This window comes from Nicotiana tomentosiformis, chromosome 5 (assembly GCF_000390325.3).
Source record: "Nicotiana tomentosiformis chromosome 5, ASM39032v3, whole genome shotgun sequence".
NCBI classification, from domain to species: domain Eukaryota; kingdom Viridiplantae; phylum Streptophyta; class Magnoliopsida; order Solanales; family Solanaceae; genus Nicotiana; species Nicotiana tomentosiformis.
Window position 1 is genome coordinate 125,008,442 of NC_090816.1, and position 22,055 is coordinate 125,030,496.

The 22,055-nt window shown below is 37.6% G+C and overlaps 2 protein-coding genes across 2 annotated transcripts; one reads left to right on the forward strand and one right to left on the reverse strand.

Moving 5' to 3' along the window:
• Window positions 1–8,466: 8,466 nt before the first annotated feature.
• Window positions 8,467–9,447, forward strand: LOC104099617 (SKP1-like protein 12). The gene has a single exon (XM_009606665.4). It carries the CDS (start codon window positions 8,717–8,719, stop codon window positions 9,233–9,235), a length of 519 nt encoding a protein of 172 aa, XP_009604960.1. The 5' UTR covers window positions 8,467–8,716; the 3' UTR covers window positions 9,236–9,447.
• A 365-nt stretch (window positions 9,448–9,812) lies between these two features.
• On the reverse strand, window positions 9,813–21,426 carry LOC104092491 (ras-related protein RABF1). Its single transcript, XM_070175307.1, has 8 exons — window positions 21,139–21,426; window positions 19,490–19,566; window positions 18,464–18,547; window positions 18,194–18,288; window positions 17,905–18,010; window positions 11,268–11,357; window positions 11,096–11,182; window positions 9,813–10,103 (listed from the first exon to the last, which is right to left on the reverse strand). Exons 1-8 carry the CDS (start codon window positions 21,161–21,163, stop codon window positions 10,065–10,067), a joined length of 603 nt encoding a protein of 200 aa, XP_070031408.1. The 5' UTR covers window positions 21,164–21,426; the 3' UTR covers window positions 9,813–10,064.
• Window positions 21,427–22,055: the final 629 nt, after the last annotated feature.

The following is a 22,055-nucleotide window of genomic DNA, read 5'->3' on the forward strand; positions in this document are numbered from 1 at the left end:
CGTACACGCATTTGATGAACAGTGTATTCCAGCCCTATTTGGACTCATTCATTGTTGTATTCATTGATGACATCCTGGTGTACTCTCGTAGCCAGGAGGAGCACGCTCAACATTTGAGGATTGTATTACAGAGATTGAGGGAGGAGAAGCTTTATGAAAAGTTCTCTAAGTGTGAGTTTTGGCTCAGTTCGGTAGCATTCTTGGGGCACGTGGAGTCCAGTGAAGGTATTTAGGTGGATCCGAAGAAGATAGAGGTGGTGCAGAGTTGGCCCAGACCGTCTTCAGCCACAGAGATTAGGAGCTTTCTTGGTTTGGCGGGTTACTACCATTGCTTTGTGGAGGAATTTTTATCTATTGCATCGCCCTTGACCAAATTGACCCAAAAAGGTGCTCCATTCAGGTGGTCGGATGAATGCGAGGAGAGCTTTCAGAAGCTCAAAACTACTTTGACCATAGATCCAGTGTTAGTTCTGCCATCAGCTTCAGGTTCTTACACTATGTATTGTGATGCCTCGAGGATAGGCATTGGTTGTGTTTTGATGCAGGAGGTAGGGTGATTGCCTATGCCTCGCGCCAGTTGAAGACCCATGAGAAGAACTATCCTATCCATGATCTTGAGTTAGCAGCCATTGTTCACGCCTTGAAGATTTGGCGTCATTATTTGAATGGGGTTCATTGTGAGATATATACTGATCACTGGAGTCTACAGTATCTGTTAAAGCAGAAGGATCTTAATCTGCGTCAACAGAGATGGTTGGAGCTTCTTAAGGACTATGATATCACTATTTTGTACCATCTGGGGAAGGCCAATGTAGTGGCCGATGCTTTGAGTCGCCGGGCAGAGAGTTTGGGAAGTTTAGCATATCTTCCAACAACAGAGTGACCTTTGGCATTGGATGTTCAGGCCTTAGCGGCCCAGCTTGTCAGATTGGATATTTCGGAGCCTAGTCGGGTACTGGCTTGTGTGGTCTCCAGGTCTTCTCTTTATGACCGTATCAGGGAGCGTCAGTATGACGACCCCCACTTGCTCGTTATTCAGGATAGGGTTCGGAGAGGTGATGCTAGGGATGTGACTATTGGTGATGACGGTGTGCTGAGAATGCAGGGCCGGATATGTGTGCCTAATGTAGATGGGCTTCGAGAGTTGATTCTTGAGAAGGCCCACAACTCGCGATATTCCATCCATCCGGGTGCCGCGAAGATGTACCAGGATTTGAGGCAGCACTATTGGTGGAGGAGGATGAAGAAGGATATAGTTGGGTTTATGGCTCGGTGTCTCAATTGTCAGCAAGTTAAGTATGAGCATCAGAAACCGAGTGGTTTGCTTCAGAGATTAGAGATCCCAGAGTGGAAGTGGGAGAGGATCACCATGGACTTTGTAGTTAGGCTCCCACGGACTTCGAGGAAGTTCGATGCTATTTGGGTTATTGTGGATCAGCTGACTAAGTCTGTGCACTTCATTCCAATTGGTGCTACTTACTCTTCAGAGCGGTTGGCTGAGATTTACATCCGAGAGATCATTCGCCTGCATGGTGTCCCACTTTCCATCATTTCAGATAGGGGTACTCAGTTCACATCGCAGTTTTGGAGGGTCGTGCAGCGAGAGTTGGGTACTCAGGTTGAGTGATTGTAAGGTATGCCCGAGTAGCAAGAGTAATGGTGAGGTATGCCCGAATGGCAAGAGTGATTGTGAGGTATGCCCGAGTGGCACGAGTGTTTGTGAGGTTTGCCCGATGGGCTGTATATGAGTGATGTTTTTCCCGAGGGGTTGTTTATGATTTCATCATTTTGCTCACCTTTGCATTTTCCTCTATCTGAAAACTGTTAAAAAAAATATCTTTAAATGATTTTTACTTGAACTGGGTTAAACGAGATGTTTTGATTCAAATCCTGATTTTTAAAAGCATGTGGTATTTTACTGAGATTTCCCGATATGAATGTTATATGCTTTATTGCTCGTCACTACTGCTCAATCTTTAATTATTTTTGTTACTTACTGAGTTGGCGTACTGACGTTACTCCCTGCACCTTGTGTGCAGATTCAAGTGTAGCTGGACACGGTAGCAGTTATTGAGCGTTCTGGTTGCAGATTTTCTTGGAGATAGCAAGGTAGTTGTTTGGCGATCGCAGCCCCTGCTCTTCTCCCTATTATCTTCCTCTAGTTGTATTTAGCTATTTTCCAGGTTAGCCTTTATATTGTTAGACAGATTGTAGTAGACGCTCATGAGTAGTGACACTCCGATGTCGGACTTTTCCTTCCGCACTTTTATTTTGATTGGAACTCCTTTACGAAGGTTTTTATGTTAAATAACATTGGAATTATCTTTGAAATGAAAATATCTGTTTGTTTTGGAAATGAGTCGGCTTGCCTAGTTCCACGATAGGCGCCATCACGACAGGGGTTAGTTTGGGTCGTGACAGAATAGAACCCTTAAACTATTTGTTATGTGAAATGCATGTGAACGACGTACAGACGAGGTGACGAGTGTCTATACTACATCAAATTAATTGTTTGCACAATTACTTTAAAAATCATAAATCATGAATTAATTATTATAATAATTATTTCTCTCCTATTTTTTGTGAAATATTAATTTTTGAATTCATGCATTAATCGTTACATGCTATTTAAATTATGTGTCTTAATTGTTATTTGGCATTTAATATATTAAATATTAAACTGCCTATTTTCTCCCTGATTTCCATAATAATTTGCTATTTGTCATTGTTTGCTTCATAATTTAATTATAATTATTGTATGCTTGTTGTCTTATAATTTTATATTAATTGTTGCATTTATTGGGAAAATATCTTCTATAAGAATTTGGTAAATGGATATATTGGAGGATCGTATTGCATGCCGCAACAGAATTAATTGAAATGGATATATTGGAGGATCGAGTTGCACGCCGCAACAGACTTATTAAAAAGTCCATATTGGAAGATCGGGTTGCACGCCGCAACAGACTTATTAAAAGTCAATATTTGGGGGATCGGATTGCACGCCGCAATAGACTGATTAAAAGTCAATATTTGGGGGATTAGATTGCACGTCGCAATAGACTTATTTAAAAGTCAATATATATACTTGATTAAAAATATTTATATAAGAGAATTGAATGTGAATATATTGTGAGAGCGGGTTGCACACTGCAACGGAAATTGATGAAAATGATAATTGGTTATGACTGCTTAGTTGGTTTCAATTATTATAAATGAGTTACTTGATTTATTTCTATTATTTGTTATTGTTACTAATATTGCGTACAGGTTAATGTAAGTGACCCGCCTTAGCCTCGTTACTACTTCGTCGAGGTTAGACTCAGCACTTACCAGTACATGGGATCGGTTGTACTGATACTACACTCTGCACTTCTTGTGCAGATTTCAGAGTTGATCTCAGCGTCGTACCATAAACTTGCTCGGATTTCAGCTACCCAGAGGAGACTTGAGGTATAATTACATGACGCCCGTAGTTTTGAAGTACCCGTCTATTTTACTTTAGCTGTGTGTTTATATCCAGACACCTTTATTTTATTTAGGCCCTTATTTGTATTATTCTAGAAGGTCGTGCACTTGTGACACCAATTCTGGGATGGTATTTAGACACCGTTATTCTTATGCATTATTCACTATATTTCATACCTTATTTCCGTATTTATTTCTTTGTTATTAATAAATTTAAAAATTGTTTAGAAATGGTTAATATTATTCTAACGTTGGCTTGCCTAGCAAGTGAAATGTTAGGCGTCATCTCGGTCCGAAGGTGGGAATTTTGGTCGTGACAACCTGCTTGTGATATATTCAATATCTAAAAAGTCGAGCAATGCTTCGACACTTTGGATTGATCTCGACAAGAAGTGATATCGATGAATGCGTCTCTCCAATTATGTGTGGATATTTTAGATCATGAAGGATCCTTATGTATAATTGTGGAGAGGAAAACTCATTTGATTGGTTAGTTTAAGTTATCGACCAATCAGATTGAAGTGGCGATATGATCACATATTTTATTTTGGTGACAAGATTATGATTGAACAAATACACTTATATATATGTGATGACCAAAATGTCATATCTAAATTTAATAATTAATTCTGCATTCTAATACCTCGAAAAACACTATTTATCATTACTCGACTTGCGTGCGTAGTCCGTAAAATTTTTCGAAAACTTTTTATGTGAAAAATGGATTAAAAGGTGAATTAGAGCTTCAAAACTCAACTGAGTTGACTTTGGTTAACATTTTGAGCAAACAGACTCAGATCAATATTTTGATAGTTTCTGTAGGTCCGTATAATGATTTTGGACTTGGGCGTATGCCCAGAATCAAATTCCGAGGTCCCTAGCCCGAGATATGGAATTTTGATAAAAAATTAAAGGTTTTAAAAGCTTAAGTCAAATAGTGACCGGATATCAAATTATGTGCAAACGACTCCGGAATAGAATTTTGATGATTCCAATAGCTTCGTATGGTGATTTTGGACTTAGGAGCGTGATTAGAATTTTATTTGAAAGTCCGTAGTGAAATTAGGCTTGAAATGGTTAAAATAGAAATTTAAAGTTTGAAAGTTTGACCGGAGAGTTGACTTTTTGATATCGAGGTCGAAATCCTGTTCCGAAAATTTCCATAGCTTCGTTATGTCATTTATGACTTGTGTGCAAAATGTGAGGTCAATTGGACTTGATTTGATAGGTTTCGACATCGAAGGTAGAAGTTGGAAATTCTAAGTTTCATTAAGCTTGAGTTGGAGCATGATTCGTGATTTTAGCATTGTTTGATGTGATTTGAGGTTTCAAATAAGTTTTTATGATGTTTTAGGACTTGTTGGTGTATTTGGTTGAGGTCCCGAGGGCCTCGGGTGAGTTTCAGATGGTTAACGGATCAAAAATGGGACTTAAACAGTTGTTGCAAAAGCTGCTGCAAATTTTCTTCTGCTGAGCAATCGAGCCCAGAAGTCAAGGGCCATTATAGAAGGAAAGCTCGAAGGCGAGTGATCGAAGGCGAGTGATCGAAGGCTCAGGATCGATGCCATGATCGAGGCCATGATTGAAGGCCCAGGCTTGATGCCGTGATCGAGGCCATGATCGAAGGCTCAGGTTTGATGCCTGGATCGAGGCCATGATTGAAGGACTAGACTCGATGTCATGATCGAAGCCACGATCGAGGCCTAGGCTCGAGGGCCATGATCGAAGTCACGATCCAGGCCCAGTTCCGAAGGCTGTCTAGGTAGATTTATAAAAGAGGGTATTTGTCCCTTCCGTCATTTTTAACAAACTGGAGCTTGAGTAGAGGCGATTTTTGATAGATTTTCAAGGAAAGACATTGGGATAAGTGATTCTAACTCGGATTTGATCCATATACACGAATATATCATTATTTTCACCATTTAATTAGTGTATTGAAATGTAAATTTGGAAAAAATTTAAAAATCTCATAAAAACGAATTTTTGAGATTTCGCTGTCAATTCGGAGTTAGATTTGAGTGAAACTGATATGGTTGGACACGTAATTGAATGGGTTGTCGGATTTCATAAGTTTCGCCGGATTCCGAAAGGTGGGCCCCACAGGCAATTTTTAGCTAATTTCGGATTTTATTGAAAAATATAGTATTTTCTTATGAAATTGATTCCTATAATTTTTGTTGACTGTATCGAATTAATTATGACTAGATACAAGTTGATCGGAGTCGAAAAATTGAGGAAAAGACATACTATTTAGTTAAATTTGAGCAAGTCGAGGTAAGTGGCTTGTCTAACCTTGTGTGGGGGAAATTTCCTCTAGGATTGGTATTGATGTGATTATTGAAATGTGTTGAAAGTCATGCACACGAGGTGACGAGTATGTACACGGGCTAAATATGAAAGATTATATTTTTAAATTGTGTAGATCACTGTTGCGCATTTATTAAATTATTTTATCTTGTTATATTCTTCATCATTGATCTGAAATATATACCTTAAATTTGTTTGATATTTTCCTGCTAATTGTTTTACCTGTTTAGTTGAAACTTGGTTTCTTTTATTCTGTGCATTATTTGAAGGTTGATTTTCTTTAAATTAAATATTATTAATATGAAGTATTTGACATTTTTAAATTTGATATTGAAGCAACGCATTAAAGATTTTGAAATATTATTTTCCTGAATTATTTATTCATGAATATTTTTGTAAGATTTCCGTACTCATTATGATGGGGCCGTGAGCTCTTTATTATGGAAAAATATTGTTGTTGAATTATTTTGGCAAGTTAAATTATTTGAGCACTTGAGATACAAATTGTGATATATTGTGATATTGATACGCATGCGGTGGTATAAGGTCTGGGTATTGAAACGAATGTGGTGAGATAAGGGTGGCTTGATACGCGTGGCTACTAGGGGGAACTACTAGTAGTCATGCGGTGTGATAAGGATGGCTAAAATGCGGGATGCTATTTCGGGAAAAATATTTTCTTTCAAATAAATTGTGATGGATCCTGCGGTGAGATAAGAAAATGAGATATTGTGAATTTATTTATGACTTGGGACTACGAGGCGGTACCTCGGGAGTGCCCTTATTGATATTGATTTATGGCCGTAATTGCCTTTGATTATTTGTTGTGATTTTCTTGAAGTTGAAAGAAAATTTTGTTTTGTTTCCACGAGATATTAATTGTCATTATTTGGTGTAATTAATTGTGACATACTACTTGATTCATTTCCATTATCATTTTATCTTGTTATATTGTTTAAACATTTTACCATGTCATTATTTATTCTCCAGTAGGGCCTGACCTGACCTCGTCACTACTCTACCGAGGTTAGGCTTGGCACTTACTGGGTACCGTTGTGGTGTACTCATATTATGCTTATGCACATCTTTTTGTGCATATCCAGGTACATCTTATCAGACCAGGCATCAGTAAACTAACTGTACAAGGAAATTTCGAGGTATATCTGTCAGCGTCCGCAGACTTTGGAGTCCCCTTCTATCTTACTATGTTGTCTTCCTTATTTGTTTTAGACTCTGATGTATAGAGACATGGAGAATAAATTCTTCGAAGCTTGTGACTTATTTTTACCAGGTTTTGGAAATTGAAATTGTTTGAATTGTAGTTTATTTATTTCAGATATTTATTATTATTTCGGGCTTACCTAGTCTTAGATACTAGATGTCATCACGACATTCTACGGAGGAAATTTGGGTTCGTGCTTTTATTGATTTTTTGAATTGATTTGGCATTACTACATCATTTAACATGAGGCATGATCCTATTAACTTCTTCAGTTGCTTAAGTAATGTCACATCATTTGATACATGACACAAATTTGGGTTGTGCTCCTCATTTAAATATATTTTTTAAATTAATTAGCCAAATACAAACTGATTCTTACTAAAAGTATTTTTTTTAAAACACTTTCCAAAATAAGTTTATTTTAGACGTTTAGCCAAACAGACTGTTAGAATGACCTTCTGAGTGGTTAGCATGGTCGATTAACTACTATAGACGATACAAAATGGAGTAAAATATAATATTTTCATCATGATTTTTTTAAATCTCGAAATAGGAAAGGAAAAAAGTCTCATATGAATATAATCTAAACGTAATGCATATTTCTGATTGATTTATTTTTTGATTTCTCATCCGGTGTCCGGTACCCATATATGGGCCCGACTAAATCTGGATTCGTGCCGGGAAGTACCACGGGGGAGGGATAAAGCGTTTCGTAACAACGGCGACTTTATACCCAGGGACTCAAACTCGAGACCTCTAGTTAAGGATGGAGGAGTACTTATCATTCCAATACAACCCTTGTTGGTTATATTTCTGATTGATTTCCTGATTGTAGTAGTGGACAACTCATTTATTTCTTAACTAATAGTTATAAGTTGTAAAATAAGTATGTTTATTGAAATAAACGAGCCATTGATAGTTTGAACTAAGAATGAACCATTACAATTGTGATAAAGCAACTTGATTAAGAGCATAATGGAACTTGATTATACAAACAATATATATATATATATATATATATATATATATATATATTATATATTTTACGGTTAGCGAATACAATTAGTTTCAACAGCTTAACCAACTTTGTATTTTGTCCAATTTGTAGAGAAAAGGATTAACTTTGGCCGCAGACTGGTTTCCTCTCATATACCATGGTCATATTTCCTACCATTGAAAAAAATAGAAAAAACTGCTACTCCCATTAATGTTAGAAACGAATATTCTAGTCCTGACAAAAATTGAACTCCGTATTTTTTTTCCGGGCTAGCCATAAAATTACATATATACCCATTTGTATTAGAATAATTAATTATTTCGAGATAAACTTCATCTCGTAATCCTTTACGTACCAAGTATCACAATTAAAATTCTGAAAAAAAAAACAAATTAAATTTATCAGACTCTTATTCTTATAAAAGGCGGGAGCACCCAAAAATACTGGAAGCCCAAGTGACAAGTAGGTAATTCCCCCAAAGAATTAATATCCAATCGAAAAAAATAAATTAAATTCCAAGCCTAGCAAATACTAAGTTTCTTTTCTTTATAACTTCAGAAGTTTCTAGAATCTTTTCATAATCCAATAAATTAAAAAGAAAATCAAACCTTATAAATACACCTCGATCTTCCCTCTCCAGTCTCCAAAAATACTCTGCCTTTTGAGTTTTACCTAGGGTGTTTTTATTCCTTTCAATTTCTCCTATAATCATCCATCAATCAATGGCCGCCTGCTCATCAGCATCAGCCTCAACAGCAACATCTGCTGAGAAGAAGATGCTGATCTTAAAATCCAGAGACGGCGACGAATTTCAGTTGGAAGAAAACGCCGCCGTTCAAGCGATAACCATTAAAAACATGGTGGAGGACGATTACACTCTCATTCCGCTCCCAAACGTCGATACCAAAAACCTAACCAAAATTACAGAGTACCTGAAGATGCACGCCGATGAGCAGACGGAGTCGAACGAAGAAGAAATCAAAAAATTCGACAAGGAATTCGTGAACGCTACCTATCAAGACCTGTTTGAACTTGTATTAGCTGCTAATTACCTTGATATTAAGGGTTTGATGGATCTGTTGTGTCAAGCGATTGCTGATAGGATTAAGAACAAGTCGTATAAAGCTGTGAGGAAGATTTTCAATATCACTAATGATTACACTCCAGAGGAAGAAGAAGAGGTTAGGAAGGAACATGAATGGGCACATGAAGGTGTAGAATGGGACGAATCTACTGATTAGGTTTTGTTTATGTTTTTTGTTTTTAGGGGTTTTAAATTAATTAGTTTCTGGAAACTTCTCTCGGATTATTGTGGTTTTAAGTTAAGATTCACTGATCTATGTGTTTTGATATTTTCCCGTATTTTCAGAGTTGCAATTCTGGATTCGTAATTACTCCGCTAGATAATTGTAGTATTGAAATTACAATTCATATATCATCAATTTTACTCTAATGACCAGTAAGTGATACTACTCATCTATTTGCTTCTGGTGGTGGGCATTCGAGCATTCTACCGTTTGAATTGGATATGAGAATTTGGTTTGAATTTTTGATTTTTGGATTGAAAAAATGACTATTGGATTTTTTAAATTTGATTTCGAATTAATCAACTTAGATATTTTAAATTTTTAATTTTGAGCCTATAAGGTTATATGTTTCTCTTCTTATAAAAATGAGCATTTAAACGAAGTATTTCTATTAAATTATCCAAAAAATTCTTTATTCTCACCAAATCATCTGATAAGCTAGCTTTTATTGAACTGGAAACAGATCTCTTTTCTCTCGCCCTCCTTGTTATACACTTTCAGGAACATATCCTTTATCAGTTAATAACTAGATTTCATATGTTACTGAATCATTCAAACATTCACAAGTTGAAATGAGATTTTTAGTCTCCTCAATTCGCACAAATATGTAGCAGGATACCTCGTGGAAGAGGATCCGAGTTACAAGATCATAAATCGGAACAAGAGTAGAAAAGAAGATGAGACTTCATATACATAGTATTACAGGCAGTTGAAAGCAATTAGCATTGCCACAGCTGCTTATGTTAATCTATATTCTTGACCGTCAAGCAGCAGCCGGGCGTGGTAATCTCTTGGCAATTTCCTGCAAGTAAAGCCATCAATAAGTGTGAATATTCCCAATATTAGTGTTCAAATGCAAACCTAGCAAAACATAAGGCCTAATTGAAGATAAGGATCTATATATGCAACTACTAATAGTATGCTTACTTTAAGTCCTACGTTTTTTTTAGGAGTCTTTTAGTCCCGTTAATAGAGAATGTTTTGTAAGGTAGAAGTAAGGTCTGCATACACACTACCCTCCCCAGACCCCATTATGTGAGATTATACTGGGTATATTGTTGTTGTTGTAATAGAGAACGTTTTGTCCTTCTATTTTTATTTTTATATTGTATATACTGATCTGAGTGCTAAATGGGCGACATGGTTAAGGAAGATTCAGATAACTGACCTCAACTTGCTGTTAAAGCTTACTTAGTGTTTTTTTTTTATAGATGAAGAAGGCCTAATTCTTGTTGTGGTATTTGTGTTCAAATGCATTAATACTCCGCAAAGAGATAATTAGAGAGGGGGTAGGAGAGCACCATCCGAGCATGGAACTGGACACAACCAGAAAAGCTGAGAGTTCCCTGGTTCAAGAGAATATACATGTGCGCACACCGTAAAAAGGGAACCTTTTCGTTTTGGATAAAATTAATTTCAGAGAAAGCAAGATCCTCAGAAAACTCTTTTGATCAGACTGAAAAGGTAAGGCAATGTTCCCTTCTTCCTCTACACTTGCTCTACCCCTAACTCCAACCTTAAAAAGGAGGAACAGAAAAGCAAGAGAAAGCTGAAAAAAGAAAGCCCAAAGAATATCAATAATATGAACTAACAGTTCCCCCACATCTGCATTAAGTTTATTCCCACTAAAATCAAAATTTAAACGGTTCCAGAAAGAATGTATTGCTCATAGGACAAAATATAGGTTATCGCATTGTAATTCATTGCATTCACCTATAAAGGTCCCAATTACATATGTACGCCTTAAAAAGGTGAGTTTAAAATTTGAAAGACGAAATGACATTAGGAACATACCTCAAACAACTGGTTGATATTATCAGCTGTCTTAGCAGATGTTTCTATAAAGAACATGCCATTCTTTTCAGCACAGTCAATTCCATCCTTCAAAAGTAAATACCACAAATAGATCAGTAAGCCAGAATTAATTTTCATGACTAACAGCGCTGGTAAAGACTACGATACTCACTTGAGTTGTTACTTCTCTTTTTTCGTGGAGATCAGCTTTGTTGCCAACTAGAGCCATGACAATATCAGGGCTTCCATGTTTTTGTAATTCCTACAAATGCCAAAAAATTAGCAGCTACTAAATAGAACATTTTATGCATGACTATATTTCAGAAGACTAGCACAAGCTTGTCCGACAGGATGACTGGTCACATAGAAAGTGAAGATTCATAAAGACGACCCCACTTACTCAGGATTGAGGTGTAGTTGTTATTGATGTTGTTTATCCGACAGAAGAAAGAAGAAAGACTAAATGCATTGGACACCAATAAACATGAACTGGAAACTTGACATTATTATGCTGATCGACATCTCTCAACTAGTGGTTCTCGGGAAGAATTTATCTATCTTTTACCTTTTCCATCTTTTGCCAAATATTGCCTATTCAAACAAAGAACTGCGGTATTAACAGACATCCTTCCAATAAATTCTTCTATCAGGAAAAAAGCAGGTAAACTTGACATCCTGTCCCTACATAAACCTCAAAAGAATCTCCTAGAGATGTTTATAAATTACAGCAAGTTTATTTTGGGCCTCCTACTCTGGCTCTTGATTCATATGAAGGATACTTAACACACAGAATACATTGTACATGAACTCGGTAGAGGTACAGAAATTTCACAATCTACTGTTAATGGTCCTAAAACACAGGTTTACTCCTACTGAAACAAGAGAAAAAAGGAAGACCGAGAATGTTGCTCCCTCTTTTTACTTTTTGATCCCAGGCCTTAAAAGTAGGTTTATGAACAGAAAAGAGTCTGCACGCAGTTCAGTTCTCACACGTGAGAATCTCTCTAAGGTCATATCTTTGGTCATCAACCCAAATTGGTCACCCCCTTCCCAAGTTTTGCACACCTAATTGCAAGATCTCATTCCCTCGCACAAGAGAAAGACCTTTCATTGGACGGAATGTGATTCTGGAGGAGTCGGAAGTAACAAATTCATTCAAGGCCTGTGTTAACACTAAATTCCAAAATGAAACGAGACTAAACATAATCTAGACATCTGGTTACTCCACCTCCTTTTGACCTCATTTTTTCTAGTAAAATATCATTTTAATCAAAACTGGACAAATTGTACCCATATACCAAAATACACACAAACAACTGCAGAAGTTAAGCCATTCTAACTAAAATACTAGAAGATGCAATTTTCATTTCATCATTTCATGTCAAGGAGATTTTGGTTGGCCTGTGTTCTTTTGGATATAGGAAAGTTGTGAGCATGTAACATAGATTATTTTTTACAATAACAACTACTATTATGCCTCTTTCTTAAAAACCACTACTATTACTACTACTCCACAGTCCCAAACAGGTCGGGGTTTGGCTATATGAGATCTCGCTGACTATGTTTCTCCATTGAAATTCATCTCAGGCCAACACTATACAAAACAAAAAGTATCAAAAGTTCTCTATATTTACTACTGGCATAAAAATCTGTGGTAGAGCTTGTGAAAAGGCACGGGAGAAAATAGATTATTGATATTAGATAATAAATACAATACAAGAGGTCCCTATTTATAGTTATACACTACAAGGAGATATTACTCCTCTTCTAATGTGGGACAAGACTACACTATACAGACTAACACTCCCACTCAAGCCGGTGCATACACATCATATGTACCGAGCTTGTTACACATGTAGCTAATACGAGAACCAGTAACAGACTTAGTGAAAATATCTGCTAGTTGATCATTCGACTTTACAAACTTTGTAACAATATCTCCTGAAAGTATTTTTTCTCTGACAAAGTGACAGTCGATCTCAATGTGTTTAGTCCTCTCATGAACACCGGATTTGACGCAATATGAAGAGCAACTTGGTTATCACACACTAGTTCCATCTTGCTGATTTCTCCGAACTTTATCTCCTTGAGCAACTGCTTGACCCAAACTAACTCACATGTCGTCATAGCCATGGCCCGATATTCGGCTTCGGCGCTAGATCAAGCAATTACATTCTGTTTCTTGCTCTTCCACGAGACCAAGTTACCTTCTACTAGAACACAATATCCAGACGTAGAACGTCTATCAAAAGGTGATCCTGCCCAATCAGCATCTGTGTACCCAACAATCTGCTCGTGGCCTCGATCCTCGAATAGTAATCCTTTGCCTGGAGCTGACTTTATATACCGAAGAATGCGAACAACTGCATCCCAGTGACTATCACAGGGAGAATCCATAAACTGACTTACAACACTCACCGGAAAAGAAATGTCAGGTCTAGTCACTGTGAGGTAATTCAATTTGCCAACCAACCTCCTATATCTCGTAGGGTCTCTAAGAGGCTCCCCCTGTCCAGGCAGAAGCTTAGCATTCGGATCCATAGGAGAGTCAATGGGTCTGCAACCCATCATTCCAGTCTCCTCAAGAATGTCTAAGGCATACTTTCGCTGTGAAATAACAATACCTGAGCTAGACTGAGCGACCTCAATACCTAGAAAATACTTTAATCTACCCAGATCCTTAGTCTGGAAGTGCTGAAAGAGATGTTGCTTCAGATTAGTAATATCATTACCAGTAATAACAATATCATCAACATAAACCACTAAATAAATACACAAATTAGGAGCAGAATGCCGATAAAACACAGAGTGATCAGCCTCACTACGAGTCATGCCAAACTCCTGAATAATTGTGCTGAACTTACCAAACCAAGCTCGAGGGGACTGTTTCAAACCATATAGTGACCTGCGCAATCTGCACACACAACCATTAAACTCCCCCTGAGCAACAAAACCAGGTGGTTGCTCCACATAAACTTCTTCCTCAAGATCACCGTGGAGAAGAGCATTCTTAATGTCTAACTGATAAAGTGGCCAATGATGTACAACAGCCATGGACAAAAAGAGACGAACAGATGCTACTTTAGCCACAGGAGAGAAAGTATCACTATAATCAAGCCCAAAAATCTGAGTATATCCTTTTGCAACAAGACGAGCCTTAAGCCAATCAACCTGGCCATCCGGACCGACTTTGACTGCATAAACCCAACGACAACTAACAGTAGACTTACCTGCAGGAAGAGGAACAAGCTCCCAAGTGCCACTCGCATGTAAAGCAGACATCTCGTCAATCATAGTATGTCGCCATCCTGGATGAGATAGTGCCTCACCTGTAGACTTAGGGCTAGAAACAGTGGACAAAGAAGATATAAAAGCATAATGAGGTGACGACAGATGATAATAACTTAAACCGACATAGTGGGAATAAGGATTAAGTGTGGATCGTACACCTTTGCGGAGTGCAATTGGTTGACTAAGAGGAGACAAGTCCGCAGTAGGTGCAGAATCTGATGCGGGGCGTGAATCACCTGGGCCTGATGCTGGATGTGAACGACGATGATAAGTCAAGAGTGGTGGAGCTGCAGAAGGTTGAACTGGAGCTGTGGGTGGTGGAACTGGAGCTACAGGTGGTGGAGCTACAACTGGAGTTGTAGGTGGTGGAGCTGGAGCTATAGGTGGTGGAGCTACAACTGGAGCATTAGGTGGTGGAGCTGGAGTGACTGAATCTCCAAAAGATGAAACTGGTAGTACCTCAGAAATATCTAAGTGATGACATGAACCTGTAAAGTATGATTGGGTTTCAAATAAGGTAACATCAGCGGACATAAGGTGCCGCTGGAGGTCAGGAGAGTAGCATCGATACCCCTTTTGTGTTCTCGAGAAACCCAGAAATACGCACTTAAGAGCACGAGGAGCTAACTTATATGTTCCTAGAGTAAGGTTATGGACAAAACAAGTGCTTCCAAAGATACGGGGTGGAAAAGAGAACAAAGGTAAGTGGAAAAACATGACAGAGAATGGAACTTGATTCTGGATAGCTGAAGATGGCATACGATTAATAAGATAGCAAGATGTAAGAACTGCATCCCCCAAAAACGCAACGGAGCATGAGATTGTATGAGTAGGGTACGAGCAGTTTCAATAAGATGTCTATTCTTTCTTTTAGCTACCCCATTTTGTTGAGATGTGTACAGATAAGATGTTTGATGAACAATCCCATGAGATTTCATAAACTGCTGAAATGAGGAAGACAAATACTCTCGGCATTATCACTACGAAATGTGCGAATAGAAACCCCAAATTGATTTTGAATTTCAGCGTGGAAGGTCTAGAAAATAGAAAACAGCTCAGATCGATTTTTTATCAAAAATATTCAAGTGCACCTGGAATAATCATCAATGAAACTGACAAAGTAGCGGAATCCCAAGGTGGAACTGACTCGACTAGGATCCCAAACATCTGAATGGACTAAAGTAAAAGGTGACTCTGCTCGATTATCAAAGCATGTAAGCAGACATCTCGTAGCGACATGGGAACCGATGCTTTGAATAGTCGGATGGTTTCTTTAGCAGATTATATTGAGTTCCTTCAGTACAAAGCATGTAAGCAGACATCTTCTGAGATAGCTTATGTTGTTCAAACAGGTAATAGCGTGACTTGTTTCTCCCAATCTTCATCCTCTGAGTCTTGGGTCATTGATTCAGGTGCATCAGATCATATTTCTGGTAACAAATCTCTTTTCACTACTATTTCGTATTCTCAATCTCTTCCAAAAGTCACAATGGCCAATGGGTCTCAAACCATGACAACTGCAATAGGTCAAGCAAGCCCACTTCCTTCCTTACCTTTAGATTCAGTCTTTTATGTTCCCAATAGTCCTTTTAATCTCATAGTTGTTAGTCGCTTAACCAAATCACTTAAATGCGCTGTTTTATTTCTTGATGACCATGTTTATATACAGGAACGCGGTATGGGGCGGATCATTGGTACCGGTCGTGAATCAAACGAACTTTATTACCTTATCCTTGCTAAATCACATGGACTCACATCTTGTCTTCCTTCTATAACTTGTCCTGTTACTGATTCACCAGATTTATTACATAAACGGTTGGGACATCCCAGTTTGTCAAAATTTCAGAAAATGATATCTGGTTTATCTCACTTTTCAGCTCTAGAGTGTGAGTCATGTCAGCTCGGTAAGCATACTCGCTCCCATTTCCCTCGGCGTCTTGATAATCGAGCAGGGGGAGTTTAATGGTTGTGTGCAGATTGCGCGGGTCACTATATGGTTTGAAACAAAACCAGTGAGGGTAGGATCGGAATTACCAGGCGATCCTACTGTTCAGCTGGAACTTTTTCAAAATCTGGCCGGAACAGTGCTCGCGCGCCGGTGCGTGGGTCAGATTTCGCCGGAAATTTTTTTCTTTTCCAGGCGTGTGGACGTGTGTTTTCCGGTGGGGTTGACTGGGGTTTGGTCGCAGGAGCCTAAGGAGTCTTGTGGTGGTGTTGGTTTTTGCACAACACCAACAGAAAGTGATTTGCTTACGGACAGCCTTCTAAGTCGCCAGAAAATTGCATGGAGAAGAGGTCTTTCTTCCCGGAAGTCGCTAGAATGATGCACATCGACGGGTTTCTCACTAATGCTCTGATACCATGTGAGAAGGCACGTGAGAAAATATGTTATTGATATTAGATAATAAATACAATACAAGAGGTCCCTATTTATAAATACAATACAAGAGGTCCCTACAAGGAGATATTACTCCTCTTCCAATGTGGGACAAGACTACACTATACATACTAACAGGGCTAAAAGACTCCTAGAAAGCACAGGACCTGAACTCCTAAAGCAAACGTGCTAACATGGCTAAAACATCTTTTCAACTAATAGGTATCGCTTATATAGATTTCTTCCATTGTGCCTTATCTTTCACTAAGTCACTAAGTCTGCATGGATTCAAAAAAATTGTAGGTCTTTCGAAACAACTTCCTTTCATGTGATTTAGGTTTACCTTATTCCTTTTTAACACCTTCATTCACATTTCACCATGGTTTTACACCTTCGAACTGGTGCATCTGATATACTTTTTGCTTTTACTAATTGATGAGGGAGTGATTGAGTGACCATATAAGAGGATTGGATTCCTGCGAGGATAATAACATTTGGCTCCAATCGAATAGAGCAAATCCCCTGGCATATCAAGTCACAAGAAAAGGTGCAATCTCCTTTAAATAAAGCCTAATTTCCTGCTATGATGAAGTATTAAAAAAGAAGCAGCAACATGCACTCATCAACACATCTATAAACCCAGCAGAACAAAGATCCTGTCCCCCCAACCCCTCAAGAAGAAAAGAGAAAGAAGAAGAAAAAAGTGGATAAATAGAGAATTAGAAAATGGTATTGTACATGTGAAGAGTAGCATCGTGTCTCTAGTTTCTTTTTGGTGTATGCATGAGATTCTTGTTTGAATAGAAGATTCGGTAACTTTTGTAGAGAACCATATTTTGGTCTAGGTTTCTCTACTTCTGGTATACTAATTGTATGCAGGGATTCCCATAACATAACTAAAATTATTTACCTTATCAAAAAGAGAGATGAAATGGTCACTTACACAAAACGGCTAGCAAATTATTTCCACAAAAGAAAAAAGAAAAGAAATTGAGAAAATAAGAAAAGATTCTTGCAAGAAGAATTCAAAATCTCATCAAAATGGTAGACTGCTATTACTATATGATAGTGATCACCTCATACAAACATGAGTACAAACAAAAGGGAAAGAAGGCACCCTTCCATTCTTTAAGAGAAATACCTTGACCCAGTATTGTGCTTTGGCAAAAGACTCAGGACTAGTAATATCATACACAACAACTGCAACTGCAGCACCTCGGTAGTACAGTGGTGCAAGTGCTGCGTACCTGAAAGCAAGGCAGATAACAGAACTTGAAGGTCTTCTTTACATTAATCATCAGGGACTTCTCATTTTTAGAGTCAAGGGTTGGGCTAGCTAGCTCATGGTTATTTCTCGGTTATTAAAAAAAAAATGTTCAGAGTCAAGACCAGAAAGAGATAAATCCGATATGAAACTTGGCTGGCAATACCTCTCTTGACCCGCTGTATCCCATATTTCAAATTTAACTGTAGTTGAGTCCTGCAACGCTATTGTTTGAGACAGAAAAGAAGCTCCTACAGTCACCTAAAATCATCAAAGCAAGAATTATAAATGCTCTTTTGAAAAACAAGAGACACATACACCGACACAGTCCAACTAAGGCACACCAGAAGGGAAGGAAAAAGGTGGGAGGTGGGAACCAAATACGATAGCTGGATGTCACATGATATAAGAACACATTTGTTCTATATATTCTTACCTTAGATGTTGGATCAAATTGACCACGGACAAAGCGCAAAACAATACAGCTTTTACCAACACCAGAATCACCCAAGAGTACCAGCTGCAAATGATGTTTGGACAAAAAAGCAATATCAGAATAAGGGTCAAGGGACATATTAGATCATATTTTGACAATGAGAATGGTTAGATAGTGTCCAAGACTATTAGCACACATTTGAATGTGTGAAAAGACCATAACAAGCTGCAGGCCATGCACGTGCTAAAAAGTGAATTGAAGAAATTTCTGCAATTCAGGAAACATTAATGCAACACCTTCCTAATCGTATCAGCTCGAGTCATTAATGCAACAGATCTAGTATAAACAGATATTGTTGAATTTTGTGAACCATCCCATGTAGAGCTTAAGGTGGTAGAGAGAATAACCTTTATCTACTTAATTATGTTTCCAACACTTCCTCTCTTTTTTTTTTTGCGTGTCATCCTTGCACAGGGGCCTCACTCTCTTTCAACTCTCAAGTCCAGGCTTGATTCTTTTTAATGGAAAAGTGATTGCGCTTTTTACTTCGAATGAAACGTGGCATTTGAGACTTGAATCTAAAACTTCTCTTTGCTCTGATACCATGTTGAATTACATGAGAGGCCTCATTAAAAAGCCTAAACTGCTAGAAAGAACACACTTATGCCTTTAACATATATAACCATCACATGTGCAATTATAAAATCAAAATGAGAATAAAAGCAAATTAAAGAGGAAACTCTAGAGGCCTGCGGATCTTTCACCAATTGCAAAATTTGCGTCACAAACAATATAGAAGATAAACAAGGACTATGCGGGTCTTCTTCAAGTTCATTCAGGAAATGTCTATCATTTACCTATCATTGCAAGGAACCTAGGAAAGAGGGGACAATAGCAGAAAAGCTTCATGCAATGGTAGAAGAGGCCGAACATTATTGAGTTATCCAAAACAAAAAGAGTGACGTAAGTTGGAACATATGGACTAATATTATGCCATAATACAAAGGGCTCAAGCTCAAACTTTACCTTCACTTTAAGATTTTTAGGGTCAACTGCTCCACCATTATCAGGATTAAGGCCAGCAGCCCGTCCCGAATTTCTATCTGCATAAACACAAGGAAGTATTAACTTCTTCTTTTTTTAAGGAAAAAGAGCGTATTTTCTAGTACAAGGAAGTATTAACTAAACAACCTCCTCAGTCTATGTGAGATTTTGGAGTCTGCAAATATAAACACACACCGGTAGCGCAAATTTAATTGGCATGGCGCTAGGAATCAGGGGCGTACGCAGGAAGTTTTGTAAGCATGTCGAAATTTATAGAAGAACGGGAATAAATAACTTTAATTTTCATACTTCAAGACAAGAAATAGCCTGAGTCCGTTGGTTTTGTTGAGTCTTAAGTCAGAAAAGGTCATGAGTTCAATTTTACTTGATCACAATTTTTAACCACAGAGGGTCTCTGAACGTGCTAGTTGAGGTTCAAACCTCTAACCTATTAGAGCAAAATCAAGCACATAACCAACATACCAAGAGACAATTTGTGTCAAGTGATGTCATTTTTTCCTACTTATCCGTTTCCTCCCGGTATTAATACATATATTTAGTAAAAAAATTCGATATAGTAGTGTCGAAGCGGTGTCGCGTGACACCGCCTCATTCAACTTGTGACCGCCCCTGCTAGGAATGATATATTTACTGTCAAAGCTGCCTATACATGCTCTTTCTTGAGGAATGCTATGCTAGAAAATGGGCCTTGGAAACTAATTTGGAAGAGAAAATCTCTCTCATGCTATATTTCTTCAGTGCAGCATTGCAAAAGACATTTGGAACCTATTTTTGCGCATTTCTTGGGGTTCACTGGGTGATGCCCTTCAACTTAAAGGAGGCCTATGCTAGCTGGGGTACGTGGAGAGTTGGGAAATCCATCAAGAAGATATAGCAATCAGTCTCTGCTTACATTTTTTGGTATATTTGGAAAGAAAGGAATCGCAAATGTTTTGATGGAATTTCAACTCCAATCCACTCTCTAAAGCTACGTGTCTTTCTAAATTTTTTTTGCTGGGCTAACTTACTATATATAAATAATAATGAACTTTTAGATCTTATCAGCTCCTTAGAACTTGTAGAGTAGTACATTTGCAATGAAGCTACTCTATTGTACTTTTTACATCCCTGGATGCTTTTTTAATGAAAATCTCCTTCATCAGAAAAACATTAGCTAGGATAACCCTCTCACCTCCCTCTCAGAGGCGGAGCCAAGATTTAAAGCTTATGCGTTCGGGATCCTAATCATTTTAAGTTACTAGGTTCTAAACTAATAAATCGTACAAATTCAATGAATTTGTTAAAGACAAATACAAGGTTTAAACCAAAGCTACTAGGTTCAGCTGAACCCGTAGCGGACAGTCTAGCTCCGTCCCTGCTCCTTCTCCACCCTACTCCCAACCACAACTTAATATAGATATAAACGAATAAAAATAAAATAAAATCAAGGTCAGAAAATATAATCTCAACAGTCAATAAGAATTAATTCTGAGGGTGCCCATGTAAAAGGAATTTAGGGTAACTAGTCAATGAAACCAATTTTAAATTCAATTTTACTCCAAAATCAAGCAAACATTTAACAAACACAGATATTTTTAAAAAAACGAGGGTTTTAAACCGAAAAATGATACCTGCAACTGAAGATGCGCAACCCATATCCTAGCAAGATCAATCGGGTAATTAAGTCTCGGGTATTTATGACTTGTTTGTACAATAATTGTATTAAAAGGGTCAATTGCGTCTATTTAGAGTTTTAGACTTTTAACTAACAGAATGGCCAAAAAGAGAAAAGTAGGTAAAACGATGGTATTCTTAGCTTCGACGAAGAGAAGAAGTGACCTCAATGGGGTTGGAAGAGAGAGGGAGAGAGAGAGAGAGAGAGAGAGTTAATGGGAAGAGCACTTGGTATTGTAGCAAACAATTTTTAGAATTTCTAAGATGCCACGTATGTCTCTTTCTTACACGTTTTTCTTAAACTATACGTAATTGTTTTTGTTTTGTTTGAGTTTCGACTAATTCTTATTCGTATTCCACCTTAGGAAAAAGCTGCTTACCAAGGATGGTTCAATTTTTTAAAACTCGAATTTGATACCTCTAATTAAGGATGAAAAAATACTTACACTATAATTTATATATTTATATCTAAAGATTTAATTACGGATTCAATAACTTTTGTCAAACCTTTATATATAAAAATTTTAAATTTTGGATTTGTCTCTATGTACATACAAATTCATATGTAAAATTACTTCTAGCACTTAGAGTACTCATACTTGCTAATAGGTAAATTATCATTCATTAATCTAGGAATAATTTTGATTCTCCAACAAATTAGGACTTAGAAGGAGTTTTTTGAGCCACGTGTTATGAATAAGGAAGTCATGTTGCTGCGGCCAAACGCACACGCAAGTATACACGGTCGTCAAGTAGAAGACGGATGTCGAACCCACAAGGACTTGTGATTAACTATTAACTAAATTAGACTATCCTAATTATCTAAACAAGAATTAAACCTAGAAGTATTTGATTCTAAACTAATTAAAATAAA